General features: G+C 37.9%; 1 protein-coding gene across 32 annotated transcripts in view; it reads left to right on the forward strand.

Annotated features, from left to right (window-relative positions):
- Nucleotides 1–18149, forward strand: part of NRCAM (neuronal cell adhesion molecule) — a 317718-nt gene that overhangs the window by 265273 nt on the left and 34296 nt on the right. For 24 of the 32 annotated variants that reach the window (XR_008793047.1, XM_056118664.1, XM_056118672.1 and 21 more), the window contains 11 exons: nt 981–1124; nt 2261–2372; nt 3983–4149; nt 4252–4399; nt 6388–6512; nt 7133–7162; nt 8865–8966; nt 14293–14490; nt 14589–14659; nt 16226–16451; nt 16811–16926. Coding sequence is in view for 31 of the 32 variants with exons in the window: in XM_056118664.1 (XP_055974639.1) it covers nt 981–1124; nt 2261–2372; nt 3983–4149; nt 4252–4399; nt 6388–6512; nt 7133–7162; nt 8865–8966; nt 14293–14490; nt 14589–14659; nt 16226–16451; nt 16811–16926 (1439 nt within the window). In the remaining variant the exon portion in view is untranslated. The remainder of the gene's footprint in view (nt 1–980; nt 1125–2260; nt 2373–3982; nt 4150–4251; nt 4400–6387; nt 6513–7132; nt 7163–8864; nt 8967–14292; nt 14491–14588; nt 14660–16225; nt 16452–16810; nt 16927–18149) is intronic. The other 8 variants (XM_056118674.1, XM_056118678.1, XM_056118667.1 and 5 more) reach the window with 1 other exon arrangement.

Below are 18149 nucleotides of genomic sequence, written 5' to 3' on the forward strand. Positions count from 1 at the left end.
TTAAAACAAAGACTTGAGTTGCAAGAGAAATTTAAGGGAAAGAATGCTGATAATTTAGTTTTGATTTTGAAAAGCATGCTGAGACAGATACCTCAGTATCTTTACTTTTATTTACTATACTGTTATTGATACAGTTTCATACATACAATGTTCTAATACCACAGGATCTACTAGGATGTTCCTCCCCAACCTACCACCCCCTCTCCCCTTCCAAAAAGAAGCAATGTAAGGTCACCCCATAAGTTTAGTATTCACAAAAAAGAAATTTATTGCCAACAGAACAGCAGTTCCAGATACCTGAGTGTATCCTAAACTAAATTCTCATATATTATACCCAACTATTCCATTCCATTTTGGTGAGGCTCAATCCTTTTCCTAACATTTTTTAAGTGCTTATGATATTTAGCTTAAAACACTAACTATAAAGAAATTATACAGAATTGATTTTTACTTTGGTCTCAGAAATTTCCAAAGCAGAAAAATAATATTTTCATATTTGTTTATTAGCCCTACATGGACATATCTACTTCAATAAATGACTCTTCAAAGACACGGTTCAATAAGAAAGAAGCTTCTTAAATTTTTTATTAGCTTTGCCTATCTGCTCTTGATAATTAACTTGGTTCTTCACAAATAAGCAGTTTCTTTGCAAACAAAGCAATGTTTTCCTAAATTTGTTTTCACTGAACTTGTGGTTTTATTTTTTGTTTATTTCACAAGACTATATTCTGTCTTACAGAATCAATGATTTTTAGGCTAATTGAATATTGAATATGTATCCATGCTGACTAGTGATAACTAGATTTGAAGGAAGAAAATTTTTAAAATCTGCCTGAATTGTTAGTCTTCACGTTGCAAATATCTAGAACATTCTACGTTTCTGTTCTCGTTACTATACTGTAGACTCAAGCTTTTTAAGTTTAATGTACATCTTTTAATCAAGAGAAATAAATACAAACCCTTTATTTCTCCCCTAACAGTTGCCCCGGGTGATCCAAGCAGAAAAATAGAAGGTGATACAATTATTTTTTCAAATGTTCAAGAAAGTTCAAGTGCAGTATATCAGTGTAATGCCTCTAATGAATATGGATATTTACTGGCAAATGCATTTGTGAATGTGCTAGGTAAGTTTTCCCCTTATTAAAAGCATAGTAAATGAATGCTTTCTCCCCCCACTTAATTTTTAGCTAAAACATACTGAACATCTCTTATGTGAATGAGTAGGATTTATAAGGGATATATAAAAATGGATAATGTATGCACTTTGACTCAGATTGTATTATATTCAGGTCTCAATGTTATAGCGATGTAATATTTTTTAATGGCAAATTCCTCATCTGTAGTTATAAGCAAATAGATTACTCCTCAAACCTCTCAAAAGGAAATAGCATTGTTTGGCTCTCAGTAACTGAATGTTACTCTTGTTCCACCTTAGAAATGGAGAAGCTGAGTTATAATTTCTTATCATTCTGATTCCTAAGTAAATTGTTGATAATGTTTGGTCTTCATTCAAGTTGCAAATGTACACTTATTAATTTATAATGATATGTTTGGGAAACTATCACACATTCTAAAATTATTGGTTTCTGCAGACATTGATTAGAGGTACGAAAAATGCTAATTTTTTTTGAAAAAACATCTGACAATTGTTTTAGGGGGACAGGGAATTACATTTCAACTCATAAAGTCTAGTAGATTTCCTTCTAAACACAATTATAGTCAGAAAGCCAACCAGTGGTTGGTGCTTTTCCTTTATGCTTAAAAGAAAGATAGATAAATTCCATGAAGAAAACAGTCGGGTTATTGGTGGATGTTTAGGAAGCACACTTTCGGTCTGGATTTCAGTCCTTAGAATGCTGCTATTTCCGACCAGCTGAGTGCCCCTTACCACACACATCACCCATCTCCATTGTTATGGAGTTGGGGTTATTATAAATCACTTGTTCAAGAAAAATGTGCTTGACCATTTCTTTTGGGCAAGATGCTGAGCACGGTTCTGGAGAAAAACCAATGAAAAGTTCTTTCCCTGCCTACGTGAAACTCAGAGTATAGAAACACAGATAAATTGATGATTTATTAAAGTCCTTGAGTAAGATGCAGGGCACAAGTGAAGTGTCACACATGATGGAGAACAAAAGAGAAACCTATTGGTTGTGCTTTACCAAACTATCATGATTTTAAAGCAAAATATAGTGACCATATAGCAGCCCTAAATGTTTTTTTTTCTAATTTTTTCTTCATCTTTCAAAAATGCTTTTAGCCGAGCCACCACGAATCCTTACATCTGCAAACACACTCTATCAGGTCATTGCAAACAGGCCTGCTTTATTGGATTGTGCCTTCTTTGGGTCTCCACTACCCACAATTGAATGGTAAGTAAATAACTCCTTTTGTCTTTAATATTCACATTTGCTATAGCTTTTAGGTTTCTCAGTATCTTTGATTTTAGTCAAAAACAGATAGGAGGAGCCAGAGAGGCGAGACAGGGATTAAGGCCCTTGCCATGTATACAGCCACGCCCCAGTTTGATCTGTGACACTGTATCTAGACCCCTGAGAACTGTCAGGAGTAATTCCTGACCACTACTGGGTGTGGCCCCCAAACAAACAGAAATAGGTAAAAAGGCAAAACAAAACATTAATTATCAGTTAGCTACTTGCCATATGCCCAGTATTTTCATATTAAGCATTAATAACTATTCCACTTAGCAATACACTTTGTTGACCTCAGAAATACATGTATGTTTTTGAAAAATTAAATATTGTTGTAATGCCCTGGACATTTCCTGGTCTTAGTAAATGGTGTTTGGAAGGACTGATTTGGGATATTTTTTATATTAACTTACCATTTGAACTGGGAGTGAAGTCCAGTAAAGTCACAGCTGTTGTTCTTCCCAGGTTTAATATCTTTCCCACTCAGCTTTCCTAACTGCAATCTAAGTAAGCCCACCGATATACTTTGTACCTCCACTTTACATCATCCCTTCTCTTGTACTATTTACCTTTCTGGTTTTTCACTTCAGCCTGAGCCAGGAGAGACAGGCCTGACTAGGCAGAAGCTCAGAAAGATTGAGTTAAAGAGACTTAGAACAATCATTTATTGATCATCTGGCAGGTATTGGGGTTGTGCAGAGTTCCTTCTACTGAAGTGAAATTGAAGATAGGTTTAGAAATAAAGGGCAGTCTCCTGGGGCATCCCCTTAAACATCGACAAGAGACAACAGTGCTTATGTAGATGTTTCTTAGTGGAGGTTCACAGATGAGCACTTACTCTAGGCTGACTTGACTGAAGACGTTCTCATCCATCCTCACTTCCCCTGTCTTCTGACACTAGGCAAAAGCTGGCTGTGCATATACTTTCCACACAATCCTCTCTTGCCTTGTTTTATTTTGGGGGCCACACTCAGGGATTAATATTGACTCCACACTCAGGGAACTCTCATGGAGATGCTTGGGGTACCATATGGGATGCCAGAGATCAAATCCAAGTTGACCACATGCACATAATGCTTTTGTTTCATTCTTTCCCTGAATATCTTTCCAGTCCTGCTTTCAGAAGCACAACCCCCTTGTAGCTTTGAAATAAAAATCTCTTTAGGATTACATACTGCAGATCAAGTTACAAATAAATCACAGTAAAGTGCACAATGTAAAAAAGGGTAGCCTTCAATTTTCTAGATTTATTGCTCATTTAGAGAACTATCATATTTCATTTATTAAATGCCTCATCATGAAATTGCAATTTAAATATTTTGTATTTGTCAACCTAACTTTTCAAGCACACTTAACATTGAATTATCCAGTTTTAATATCATCTTTAACATGAGCATATTGTAAGCATTTAGTATGCTTATGCCAATTCCAAATATGAACTTAAATGATAAAAATCAGATCATGGTTATACAGACATTGAAGTCGGTATGTTATATTTGAGTTCAATTTGTGACTTTTTTTTTCTCATTGTGATCATTTCTCTAATGAAGGTTTAAAGGAACTAAAGGTAGTGCCCTTCATGAAGATATGTACATTTTACATGCAAATGGAACCTTGGAAATTCCTGTGGCCCAAAAGGACAGCACAGGAACATATACATGTGTTGCACGAAATAAACTAGGAATGGCAAAGAACGAAGTTCACTTAGAAATCAAAGGTAGGACAAAAATGATAAAAAAAAAAAAAACTTTGAAAAATGTTATGTAACTTGGAACAAATTCTTCAGCTAGCAACGGGTAACACTAATTTTAAATTTCAGATCCAACAAGAATCATTAAACAGCCTGAATATGCAGTTGTGCAGAGGGGGAGCATGGTGTCCTTTGAATGCAAAGTGAAACATGACCACACCTTAATCCCCACAGTCACATGGCTGAAGGACAGCAGTGAGCTGCCCAGTGATGGAAGGTATTTGAAGATCATTTCTTTCCTTTGTCTTAGTTCTCTCTTTAACAGGTTGATTTGAGACCGCAACTTGGGTTAATTAAATCGCAGACAAGTGTCAATGTGCCAGGCTGGTGTCAATGTTTTAAGCAGCCCTTGAAATGAAGCTTCCTTATATAGTGACTTAATGGTGATTGTAAAAAATTTTGAAGTTTTTTCAGTTTCTCAAGTCTACTCTCTCCAAAATATGTACACATTTTCTCCCTTACTGTAAAATGTGCAGACCTCAACATTCATTGAGTTATTGAAATAAAGTCCTAAGAATGCTGTACAACTTCGTTGATCTCCTGTGAAATTCAGAATGGGGAAAAAACCTTTCAAGACTTGGACATCTTTCACTGTCTTCCATTTTGTGCAGTGAAACCGCAACAAATGTATTCACCATTCTACAAATATGCTGAGATACAATCTCTTCTGTGGGCTGGAGTGATAGCACAGTGGGTAGGGTGTTTGCCTTGCACACGGCCAACCTGGGTTCAATTCCTCCACCCCTCTCAGAGAGCCCAGCAAGCTACTGAGAGTATCCCACCCAAATGGCAGAGCCTGGCAAGATCCCTGTGGCATGTTCGATATGTCAAAAACAGTAACAAGTCTCACAATGGAGATGTTACTGGTGCCCGCTCGTGCAAATCGATGAATAACAGGACAGTGCTACAGTGCAGTGATACAGTCTCTTCTATCACCAGAGTGCATCTGAATCCTTGTCCATATTTTAAAGACACTGGTTTCTATTTCAGTGGGGAGTTGTTATTTGATTTTACATAATGCCAGAAGAAGCGGAAGGAAAAATAAAATAGGAAAGCATTTTAAAGAGCTTAAGCATGCTGCAACTTGCAGTGGCAAAAAAATCAAACCATTTTCTGGGAAAGGTGCTCTATTTGACAAAGTTCAGAATTGATGGGGTAAATTTTAGTTGTTACAAGATGGGAACAAGCATCACTCCCCTTTAAAGAAATAGCCATATGGAGGTGGAAATAATTTCTGTGTTTTCTTGGCAAAGATGCCTGAACACAATCCATGTTACTTCTAGCTAACTCCCCACAACAACTTTATGACTTTTCTCCTCTGTCTGCAGAGGAGAATTCTATAACTTCAGATAATTCCAGATAGTTCTATGGCTTTAGCTGGCCAGTTTTAATTATGGACTCTGAAAAAGATGAGAAGGAGCTGTGAAGAAATGACTGCATATTAAATTGGCTAGTGTTTTAACTTGGAAATTCCCCGTGAAGATGGAGATTTGTGCAACCTCCTTAATTCCATACATGAATTCTATTCACATAGATTAACTGAGAAATTTTTCGTGCACCAAGTCAGGACTAGAAAATTCATTGTGGTGATTGCTGATCTGTTTCTTCTGATAAAGCTAGCTATTGTTTGCATTTACTCTCTGCTCTAAGACTTTATTCACAGGAGGCAAGATAACACAAAGTTTTGCACTAGAGAAAATCTTCATTTAGAATACACACATTGATATTTGCATGACTGAGACCTAAACTTGAAAGCTCTGTAATTTTTCCCACAGCGGTTCAATAAATAAATAAATTTAAAAAAAAATAGAATACACACAGTGTTACAAATTGGGCTGGATCGGTGGGTTTTGAATATTCCTTAGCAGCAAAGGCCTTAACAGAGTTCTCTATAAAGAGCATCTGAAGGCGCCACCTCTTCACCTGGGGAAATCTCTGATTTTTAAGAAAATTTCTAAAACTCCAAAGGTTGTTGTTGGGCCCAGGCTAAATGAATTGATACAAAAACCTAAGATTCTAATTCATTCTAATCACTTTCAAACTTTTATCATTATTAAAGTGGCAGTGTAGGACTTTAGCTCTAATGTATTACCCGCCTTTCCTAATTTCTCTTTCATCAAATTCTGTTTCTTTCATGACAGCAAAGTAGTTACAGAGTTTGGCCAGATATTGTCCATTTAAGCTGCTCTGAACTTGTATCCACAGGTTCACAGTTGAAAAGGACCTTTTGGTGATTGCTGATGTAAGTGATGATGATAGTGGGACCTACATGTGTGTGGCCAACACTTCACTGGACATGGTCTCTGCCAGTGCCGTGCTTAGTGTTGTCGGTAAGTCTAGAATGTATACAGTAGAAATACTGTACTGTCTTCCTGCGGATGGAGGGTTAGTAGAGGGGTAAGGCACTTGCCCTTGCATGCAGCTGATCCAATTTCAATCCCTGGCACCACTTACTGTCCCCCAAGAACTGCCAAAAGTGTTCCCTGAACATAGCTGGCTTGGTTCAACCCCTCCCCCTGAAAAAAAGAAAGACTGTCCTATTTTAAGGTGAAAACATTATTGTCAATAGTTGTCTATAATAAATGTTTGCTTGTTAAGATTTTATAATTTTACAGTTTTAGAAGTGAATTAGATGTCCAGGCTTTTCTTCCTTGGAGGATGGCATTGAGGTGATCATTTCACTGTAAATAAACACTGTATAGGAATACTGGACCAAAATGGAATTTGTGCAGATTTATGATATTGTTATAAGATAGCTGGACAATAATCTTATTAAAAGTTGAAAGTTCCCCCTAAAATATTACCGCATGTTTAATCGATGCCATGTCTTATAGAAAATCGTAAAGCTTAGTTTTATAATTTAAATCTTGTTCAGTCTTGTGTCCTTGTGCTATCTTTATCTTTCATTACTAATTTTAATTAAAATACTTTATATTAATGTCCTTTCTAGCTCCTACTCCAACTCCAGCTCCCATTTACGGTAAACTAATATGAGTCTTCTTTCTCTATTTTCTGTCAAATAATTTCATGCTTTCAGACTTGTTTCTATTATTGTGTTTCTTTAAAGAAAAGGGCTATTCCAAATTTCCTGTTGTGTTCCCACTTACTGCTATAAATCTTTTGTTCATTACTATCCTGGACCTGCTCACCAAATACATTTTTCACTTATATCTAAATATTCCATGCATTATTATAAAGTCATTCGCTTAATTGTAGGACCTCTTTGATATCATTTCTTTGTAAAGTAGTATAATGCTGACTTTTCAAAAGTCATCTCCATATTTCACAGAATGAATAAATTATTTCTTCATTCAAATATCATTCACAAATTATTTTTTATTTCAATCTATGAAAAGTTGTTTTGAAAAAATCAATGCTGTTTTAGTATTCCATTTTCAAGAAATTACCCTAGGCAAATATGACTATTTAGAACATTTTGATACATGTATCAGAGAAAACTGTGAGTTAACAAAGATAAATCACTGATAAAAGACCAAAAGGAGGAAGCTTCTGGGTCATGTGATTTTTTTCTGAATCAGAAAATCATAAATTCCTGATTCAAAAGTAATTTATGTAGTTTTCTCTTTGGTTAAGGAAACGTCATGTTTCTTCAGTACATAAATATAAAATTACTTTGTGGTTTAGTCTCAGTTGGAATTTACAGAATGTCATAAATTGGGGCCAGAGAGAGATAGTAAAGCAGGTAGGACAAAAGCAACGAAGACAAAAAAGAATATCATAAACCATGTGGTAGAAGCCCTGTTCTTTGTAAGTATTTGCTGCTTCTTTACTGAAAGGAGAGAAGGGCTCCTGGCCTTGGTGGTGCTTTCCTATGATGTCTAGTTCTTCAAGAACCAAGTACTCCCATGAACAAGGTTAGGAAAAGACCTGGAGAAAAGGTCTTAGAAACACTACTAGAAGAGGCTAGTGTGCTTCTGGAATACCTCTGTCCTTACAGATGTCTGTACCCTCCACATGATTGTAACTCCACAGGTGCCTTGATTGTACAGAGCTTGTGCATAAGACAGGCATACTGAGAGCTACAAAGATAGAATTGATTTTAGAATTCCCTTAAAAAATACATTCTTCAAGAAAGATCAATCCAATGGCTGGAGTTTCTGCCTGGCATGAGTAGGACCCCATGTTCTACCCCTGGCACCACTTAGCCTCTGGAGCACCTCTGGGTCCTGGCACCCTGGTAAAGCTCCAAACAATAGTGAACAAAAATTGAAAAAATGTTGCTCAGGAGCACCCAGATCTTTAAGTTAGCATGTTTCAGAAAGCGCCTTTGTGTCCTCTTTAAACGGTATGTTTATTTGTCTTTGTTTTTCAGCAGTTGCTTATTCTGTTTTCCAGTTGTTAAAAATTAAGCTCCCGTGTTATTTTTTCTATTGTGCTCATTCATGTCTATGAGAAAATACTGAGTGTGCTGGGGAACCATCCATGCCTATTTCACAAGTTTAGGTTCTAAACATAGTTCTCTTAAAAAAAAAGAAGCAAAAGAACTCATCGATGGGTTATTATCCCGGGTGTGTACCCAGCAACTCAGTTGCATCCATTTCATTTCTGTTGCATGCTCATCGACCATTAAGCATGCTGTGTCTTTACTATCTCCCTTTGTGAAAAGTAAAGGAGACTTCTAAGAACGGTGGCTAACTACAATGTATGTGTTTGGTCCACAGATGTCCCAAATCCTCCCTTTGATTTAGAATTGACAGATCAACTGGACAAAAGTGTTCAGCTATCATGGACCCCAGGCGATGACAACAATAGCCCGATTACAAGTATGTGGCATCGTTTGCTTTCTGACTAACAAGTTTCATGCCATTTTGAAGTGCTTTCTGATATGCAGTTGAAATTCCTTTCTGAGATATTAGTTCACAGTCTCAGCTTCATTACTGCTAACACAAAAGTATTTGTGCTTCTCTTCTCTTTTGTAGCTAAGTAATTCCTGGTTGTAGCATCTGGTCCAGGATACTAAGTAATTTCTAAAGAATATAATTAGGCAGGGCTGGAGCGATAGCACAGCGGTAGGGCGTTTGCCTTGCACACAGCCAACATGGCCAACCCGAGTTCGATTCCTCCGCCCCTCTCCAAGAGCCCGGCAAGCTACCGAGAGTATCTCGCCCTCACGGCAGAGCCTGGCAAGCTCCCCGTGACGTATTCGATATGCCAAACACAGTAACTACAAAGTCTCCAATGGAGACGTTACTGGGCCCGCTCGAGCAAATTGATGAACAACGGGAGGACAGTGATTAATTAGGCAAATGCACTCTCATTTCACATTAACATTCCCATCCCAGGTCTTTTTCTTCACCTTGGCCCCTGATGCCATGCTATGTTCAACAGTGTGCCTACTCCTCACCTTTAGAAAAAGTATTTTTGTTTACTTCCCCCCCACCTTCTGCCATTGTCGCTGCTGCTCTGGTGACCCAGGATTATGCATATGCCTGATGGTGGTGTGCTCACATTTATTTGAGCCCACGGGGGGTTGCACAACAGGTTGCAATACTCACACACTTAACTGTGGTGCTCTCCAAGAGTTTCCTGCCTTTCTCTGCACTGCTTATACACGTGCCTCCTAGGATCTCACACACGTGCTCTTGGGCCGTTCTCTGTCTAGTGTTCTCTGGGTTTTACTGTGACATGCACACACATGTCCACCAGGAGGTCACATTTCCTGATCATGGGGCTTGCTGGGGATCACACCCCTTTAGTTATAGTGTGAACACACCAGGATGATTGACCAAGAATTGACCGGAGTCAGCAGAGCTGCCAAGGTTGCCTGTGGCATAAATGGCGACACTGACAAACAAACCCACCATAGCCCTACACCTGCTGTGCAGGCCTGTTCCTCACCTCCGTGACATAAACCTAGGGAAAAGTCAGGGAAGAGACCTGCTTATGGACACTGCAAGAATTTAATAAAAATTAGACAGTAGATATGCTTGGAAGTTTTAAAACAGAAAAATACTTCGGATCCCAGACAAAATCAGGTCACAAGTCTGGCACTTACCTTAGGCATTTACTTCAGGACAATGAACTTGCTTTCTGATGACTACCTGGGATTATTCTGAAATGATGCTTGTGTAGATTTCTTGCACATGCTGGTAAAACAAATTTTTTTGAAAATTAATTAAAAAACTCATTTTTTTTCTTGCTTGCTTGTTTTGTGGCCACACCCAGTGCTGCTCAGGGCTTACTCCTGGTTCTTCACTTCGGGATCCCTCCTGGTGATTCTCCCACTGTACTATCACTCCAGCCCCATAAAACCTCACTCCTATTCTGTGCTGTTGGTGGTGGTCCTTTCTTGATTGAGTTTTCAGTGTCCTTGATGAGAAAACTCACTCATTACTGCTGAGTCTTCCAGATAATTTAATTCATGAGTGTGATTTAGTTTGTTTGGGTGCTTAGGGACTCTTGAAACATGTTAAAAGTAATATCCAGGTACAAGGACTTTCAGTTCATTTATTCGTTACCCATTCAAAAGTTGTCTCATTGACAGTTATGTACTGAGTGTTGCTAACCCAGTCATAAACCTCTGCCCATATCAAACTTATACTTTAATTGAGAATGTGCCCAAGGTAAAATTTGGAGACTATATTATATTATTATGAATAATGTCATCACATTATATACTGTGTATACATTACTCTGATCTCCCTTCAAGAGAACCTGCAATGTGAAAGCTAAATCAACCTGCTGCCCTTCCCTGACAGATGCACAGCCATATACCCCTGAAAGCACTTTCTTCCTGAGCTTGTCCAGTGACTCAGTATAGCCAGGGGCCTCATGCTCAGCTATATCTACTGCTTCTGCTCCATCGTATTATGATGATGTGTTTACTCTGGAGATCCTTGCTGACCTGCTTGCAACAGTCTCAGAACTGTGTTTTGGTACAGGATTTTTCCTCCACATCCTTCCTTCCTTGCTCCACCCATTTCACAGATGTGTGACCTATGTTGAGGTCTGTAGGTCTTTCCCACCAACTCCTGCCTTTTCTCCTGTTTATCTTTCTTGGTTTTTTCCCCAAGTAAATCTCTTGAACATTTCATTCTGTCTTTACATCAGCTTCCTAGAGGACTCCAGCACAAATATATCTATACCATATGATTCTGTATGTGCACATGTGTGTGTGTTTAGGTCATGTAGGAGACAAAAGGAGAAAGATATTAGAAATACAGGTATTGGTGTGTAATTATGAATAGAGTGGTTAGGAAAGGCCCCAGTAAGAAGATAATATTCTATTACATCCATGAAGATATAAGGAGAAAGGCCAGAGACATAGTACAGAGATTTAGGTGCTTGCTTTGCACAGAGCTATCATTGTTTTGACCCCAAGCACTGCATGTGGTCCCCCAAAAATTGTTAGGAGTGAACCCTGAACACATAGAGCCAGAAATAAGGCCCAAGAACTTCTGCTGGCTGTGGCCCAAAAACAAAATAAAAAGACACAAGTGAATGTACAGTGCAATTTACCTGAAGGAAGAATTTTCCAGAACAACAACAAAAATAAAGCAAAAGGTCCTAAGACAAGGATATATTTATTAGGCAGCCTGTGTGACTTGTGTAAAATGAATAAGTTCCAGTAAGGGTGAGAAGGTGAAAGAGATAAAAGAGCTGGTGAGTGTGTGAGCTGGGCAGGGCCCTGAAGGCCATGAGGGTTGGGAAATCAGCAGAGAGACTGAAGCAGAGGAGCGATACATGAATCACTTTTTCTGTTGAAAATGGTCTCTAAACAAGAGGGAAGTCGGGAGATCAGATATAACCATGGAGAGCAAACTTAATTGAAGGACCTCATGAAACTAAAAAAACTCATTGCAGTGTCTCAGCCTATCTTTAAAGGGTTTCGTTTTAAATTTTTTATATTTTAAAAACAGGACTTGTGAGATGTAAGCTTGAGGCCATTTAAAACTTCCCCACGTCCTATCATATTGTGATGTGTCATCTCTATCGAGACTGTGTGGGGACGCCAAAGAGATAGCAGAACAGTTGGATCCCTGGGACCCCAGATGGTCCCCCAGCAATGCCAGAAATAAGGCATTACTCCTGAGCATACAGTCAGGAGTAAGCCCTGAGCACTACTAGGTGTGGCACTCAAAAAGGACTTTACCGAGATAAAAAAATCAAGCACCATGTTTTGAAACAGGAAATGAGGAAGGTGACAGCTAATGTCTTTACAAGGTTTGAGAGCATAGGGAATGCTCAATCATTCTTAAACTATTAAGTGTGAATACTTAGAAGGTGTGTGACTCTAACTCATGTGCTCCATGTACACTGTGGGATACTTCTTTTGGTTTAAGTGACCCATAGAGGAAAAAATATCAAGACACTAAATATACCCTGAAATGAGAAGGTTTGGGAACTTGTGAGTTAAGAGTTAATTTGATTAACATGATAGATCATGGTGAGTTGGAATAGGCTGAGAGAGATGGGAGTGCTGGAAAATGATAAGATTTTGAATAGCACTGCACTGTAGCACTGTCCCCGAGTTGTTCATCGATTTGCTTGAGTGGGCCCAGTAACATTTCCATCATGAGACTTGTTGTTACTGTGTTTGGCATATTGAATACATCCCGGGTAGCTTGCAGGCGAGATACTCTCGGTAGCTTGCCAGGCTCTCCGAGAGGGGTGAAGGAATCGAGCCAGGCTGGGCTGAGCCAGCTGTGCGCAAGGCAAATGCCCTACTGCTGTGCTATCCTTCAGCCAGATTTTGAGTATATCTTTTAAAATAGAGCCTAAAGGACTATTAAGAAGACTGAGGGAAGGGAGGGAGGAAAGAAAGGGCCAAGAAGGACACCAGGGTTTGGCTCTGGGTTGCTACTGTCAGCTGAGGAGGATGATCTGGATCAATTTTGGTCCTATCCAGATTGCAGTGCGTAATAAAAAAGCAAATAAAATTGCGAGTAGCCAGTTAACTACCAATATAAGCAGTTTGGGAAAGGGGGGGGGGGCGTTGCAAATATAAATGTGAAGCTCATTCATTTATGAGATTGTTGATTACCAGTAAACTAATGCAGGATAAAAGGCAAACTCTATTATTTAGTTTTGGAGCACCAAAATATATAGAATATTTCTAGTTCATCTTTTGTCTGTTTTTCCTATCTTGATACATACCACATACTGGGCAATTAATTAATGACTGTTTAAATGCCTACTTTTGTAAGAGTTAAATGTGGATAACAAAATATTAGTAGATGCAGGAGAATATATATAGAAAGTTTATCTTCCTCCCTTCATTGTCATCAGTTCTGGCAACATCAGAATATGTTCACTTTATAAGCTCTAAAATATAATAAGTGTAATTCAAGTGTATATGTGTATATATGTATATTTTTACTTTTTTCACATGTAGTGTCCAGCTTAAAAAATAGCTTATTTCATTTGATAGTATATTTTAGAAATCACACCTTCTTGGTTAGTCAGGAGCAGACCATTCATATTTTTACACCTGCAGAGTATTCCTTTGTATGGCTGCATCATAATTCACAATTGACTGAATCAGGGTTTCGTTGATGAATCTTTGGATTGTTTACAATTATGTTATTTCAGTTGCAACAACATGCATCATTTTCTTTTTCATGCATCTTTGAGCAGATGCACAAGAACATTCATTCACGAAAAATTGCTAAAGGCTATTTAAGTTAAATATTGTTAAATGACCTAAATTGATCTCTATTGAAGTTGTACTTCTTTACCCCTCCCACAAGTTTGAGAAAACTCAATTTCCTGTGCCATAGGTAACAAAGTGTATCGAAATTTCCATTGCAAATCTGTTAGTGAAAAATAGTGTCTCACCACATATAACTTATGAAAAAAAATGACCATCTTTTCTTATGTATACCTCCTTAGGAATGTGTGGAGCTCATATAAACAGGTTTAAATAACAAAACAGCCTGCTAAAGAAAATACCAGATATCACTGCTTAATTATTATGATATTGATAGAACTCTGAAACAAAAACATTCAAATGGGGATTTCTTTTTAAGTCAAACAATTTATCCTTGGCTAATCTTATCAGATTATCCTGTTAGTTTTCCTAGCAGCCATCCCTTTGGTTTGATTGAATTTACCATCTTGGGTTCACTGGTGTGTTTGTGTTGTGGCCAGAATTTATCATTGAATATGAAGATGCAATGCATGAGGCAGGAGTGTGGCACCACCAAACTGAAGTTTCTGGAGAACAAACTACAGCCCAGCTGAAGTTGTCACCGTACGTGAACTACTCCTTCAGAGTGATGGCCGTAAACAGCCTTGGAAGAAGCTTACCCAGTGAGGCTTCTGAACAATATCTGACGAAACCTGCAGGTAATGTGGGACTTCTACAATGTGAAAGAAAGTGAAAACATTTTCCGCTGTTTAAATAAGATCAACACTTACATGCGCATAACTACTTAACTTTCTAGAACCAGACAAAAACCCTACATTTGTGGAAGGACTAGGATCAGAGCCTGACAATTTGGTGATTACATGGAAGGTAAGTTTTGCATTAAGCCCTTCAGCCCTTAAGCTTTTCGTGGTATATATTGGGGACGGGAGGGGGGTGTTTTTAATTGTATTTGTCTTAAAATCAATTGGGGGATATATATATTTAAGAGTCAGTATTGTTGTAGCTTAATACCTGAAGTCACCATGGATGGATCCAAGTCCATTGCTACTTACTGAATTTGGGATGCTAGTCCAGTTTTGTTACATCTCCAATATATATCTATGTGCTCGGAATTAGAGTAGAATTAATTTCACAAGATTAAAGGAGTTAATACATAAAAGGCACCTAGAACAGTGCATGGCACATACATGCTCCGTACTTTCTGGCCAGAATCACTGTGAGTGCAGAGAACAGTTGAGGCAGTCTATGCCAATTTATTCCTGGTGTTTTTTATTTTTCTTAGCTTATCTTTATTTTCTGGACTTGGAAAATTAATGTAGCTTTTACTTGTATGACTGTAAGCTTATTTTACTTATATAATTAAATGAATGCTTTTTTGTACATTCTTATATATACATCTGTGTAGAAATAGGATGGATAACAAAACTTTTGTAAAAAAATATTTACTTATAAGATTTATAAGATTTGGCTGCCAAGTAAAATAGACAATGATTTAATAATGCCACACAAAAAAGGAATAAAGGAAACTATCACTCAAGTGTTTTAAGCATATCTACCTTTGCTTGTGAAGGCAGAGTTTGAGATGCTTCTGTGGTATTATCTTCTTCAAGGTAGAAATTACTCTTTAAAACAGTGGGTTTTTTGCCACAGAGACGGGGGGATGGGGGGATGGGGGTGGGAGGGATATTATCCATGGTGGTGGAAAATGGGCACTGGTGAAGGGATGGGTATCTGATCATTGTATAATTGAAACCAAAGCACAAAAAAATGTAAATCTACAACTTTAAAAAAAATAAAATAAAATAAAGGGGAAAAAAAAAAAACAGTGGGTTTTTAGCGGCCAGAGAGATTGTACAGTGAATAAGGCCCCAGGTTCGATCCTTGGCATCCCATACAGTCACCCAAGCCTGCCAGGAATAATTCCTGAGTGCAGAGCCAGGAGTAACCCCTGAGCATTGCCAGGCGTGGCCCCCCAAACAAAAACAAACAAAATATATAAAGTAGTGGTTTTCAATGGTTAGTTTATTGACCCATGCCAGAAGTTTCACAGAAATTTCCTGCCAATTGAAGAAAAAATTATTTCTGCTTAGTACCTGGATCACTAGTAGTATTATTATAAATATTGATATATAAAATATTGGATTATAAATGGTAGTTTTTATTTTTACCTTCACAGTCTATGAAATATTTCTCCTGTTTGCACCAGTCCATATGTGTAAAATGGTTAAAAAGTACTTTTTTAAAGTGTTGATCTCAAGCAGTGTTTGAATTTCATCAAAATGAAAAGTAATAAATAATCCAGGTGAAAGTTGTTAATAGTTTGTATTTTAGTGTTTCCAAGTTAACTTTTACAGAACTTGATGTTTCTGTAAAAGTTTATCCAGTTTATCCGTTTTACATACTCTGATTGTTTGACTTTTCTTTTCCTTTCAGCCCTTGAATGGTTTTGAATCTAATGGTCCAGGTCTTCAATACAAAGTTAGCTGGCGCCAGAAAGATGGTGATGATGAATGGACATCCATGGTGGTGGCAAATGTGTCCAAATACATTGTCTCAGGCACACCAACCTTTGTTCCATACCTGATCAAAGTCCAGGCTCTGAATGATGCCGGGTTTGCTCCAGAGCCAGCTGTAGTCATGGGACATTCTGGAGAAGACCGTAAGTATCTGATGCTGTTATTTATTCTTTTCCTTAGCAGGACAGACTTGTAAGTTGCAGCCAAGACCTTTTCCAGAATCGCATAGCTTGAAAGGATGGGCGGGAGGCGGCAATTATTTTGCTCTACATTTCTGAATTTAGCCTGCTATGCAAGTAATGTTAAAAGTCTTGTACTTTTTTATTGGCAGGGGTGGGAAAGATGAATTGTTCCCTAAAATCAAATGGGGGAAAAAACACTATATAAAAAATCTTTTCTCAGCCTATAGACTAGAGCAGGACCTTGGCTGTCAACCATGTGATATTTTGCATGAACTTCAAAATAACGTTGATACTTCTATCCCCTTCTTGTCTTTCTCTAGTCCCAATGGTGGCTCCTGGGAATGTGCATGTGAACGTGGTAAACAGTACTTTAGCCGAGGTGCAGTGGGATCCAGTACCTCTGAAAAGTATTCGAGGACATCTGCAAGGCTATCGGGCAAGTAAAGGGAGAGCTCTTATGCCTTTGCCTTATTGACAGGCTGCCAGCAAGGGCCAGATTCACATTCCTTCATCAGAGAGCACCTTGACCTTTCATCCACCTGCCTAGTTTATCACCTCAGGCAGGACACACACAGTACCCTGGGTCAAGTCTCACTTACTTTCTTCTGTGTCTCATTCTGTGTTAACTTCACTTGAAAAATATTATTTTTTCTTCCACAGATGAACATGTTCTACCAATGAAACAGTTAACTTGTGCACAAAATGCTACAAAATGATGTTTTTATACTAAAATAAAACTAGCTGCCCTGGATTTTAAACCAATGCTGACCATATGTGTTGAATACACAGAGTTATTCTGAAAATAATTTAGACCCTTGAAAAAATGATTTACATTATACTTCAAGATGACCTAGTACCAACTGGGGCATTCTTTTAAATGTCAGCTATCTGTGTTCTTAACACAGAAATACTCATGGATATTTTTTATTTATAGGCAATAAAAGAACTATTTGCACCCATAAATAAGTTACTCTTTGGATTTGTTAACTCTAATCATTAGAGATCATGTTTTCATACTGCATAATGTTAAAATATTTTCTCTACCTTTGGTAATTACCAGTAATTACCTTTGTCAAATTTTACATATATGATGAGTTCTCCTGAAAAATGTCTTTAAATTCCAAAGATAAATTTTAAAAGAAGTTTAGTTGAAAGTTTTGTATTTTTTAATTTTCTAATTTTTATTTGAGGCACCATAAGAGGGTTTCATGCATTTCACACATTTCCCACCCCACACCCTCCACCAGAGTTTCTGCTTCTCTCTACTACTGTCTCAGGGTCCCCCAACCCACCACTCCATCTTCCTGCCATGCTAAGCTCAGTTTATAACCATAATTAATCATCATTTTTCACAAACATATCTCCAAAATCTGTGCATACAATGTAGTACAAAACTCAGTGTCTTATATGAAGTGATGTAATTTAACTCAGTGCAAAAATTCTATACTTGGAGTCAGAGGACCACTGTATCTCTTAGGAGCCCTGGTGTGGTGGGTAAGTCCCTTGGGTTTTAGAATCAGACTAACTGATACATGGTATAGGAAGTTGTATTAATTTTGATCTAGCATGTAAATATTGGGTAGCAATTTTTATAGGATCATTTACAGCATAAGAGATGTAAGCCCTTTAGGGACTGGAGTAATCGCATAGTGGGTAGGG

The sequence above is a fragment of the Sorex fumeus genome, unplaced genomic scaffold (assembly GCF_029834395.1).
Source record: "Sorex fumeus unplaced genomic scaffold, SorFum_2.1 ptg000037l, whole genome shotgun sequence".
Classification (NCBI taxonomy): Eukaryota; Metazoa; Chordata; class Mammalia; order Eulipotyphla; family Soricidae; genus Sorex; species Sorex fumeus.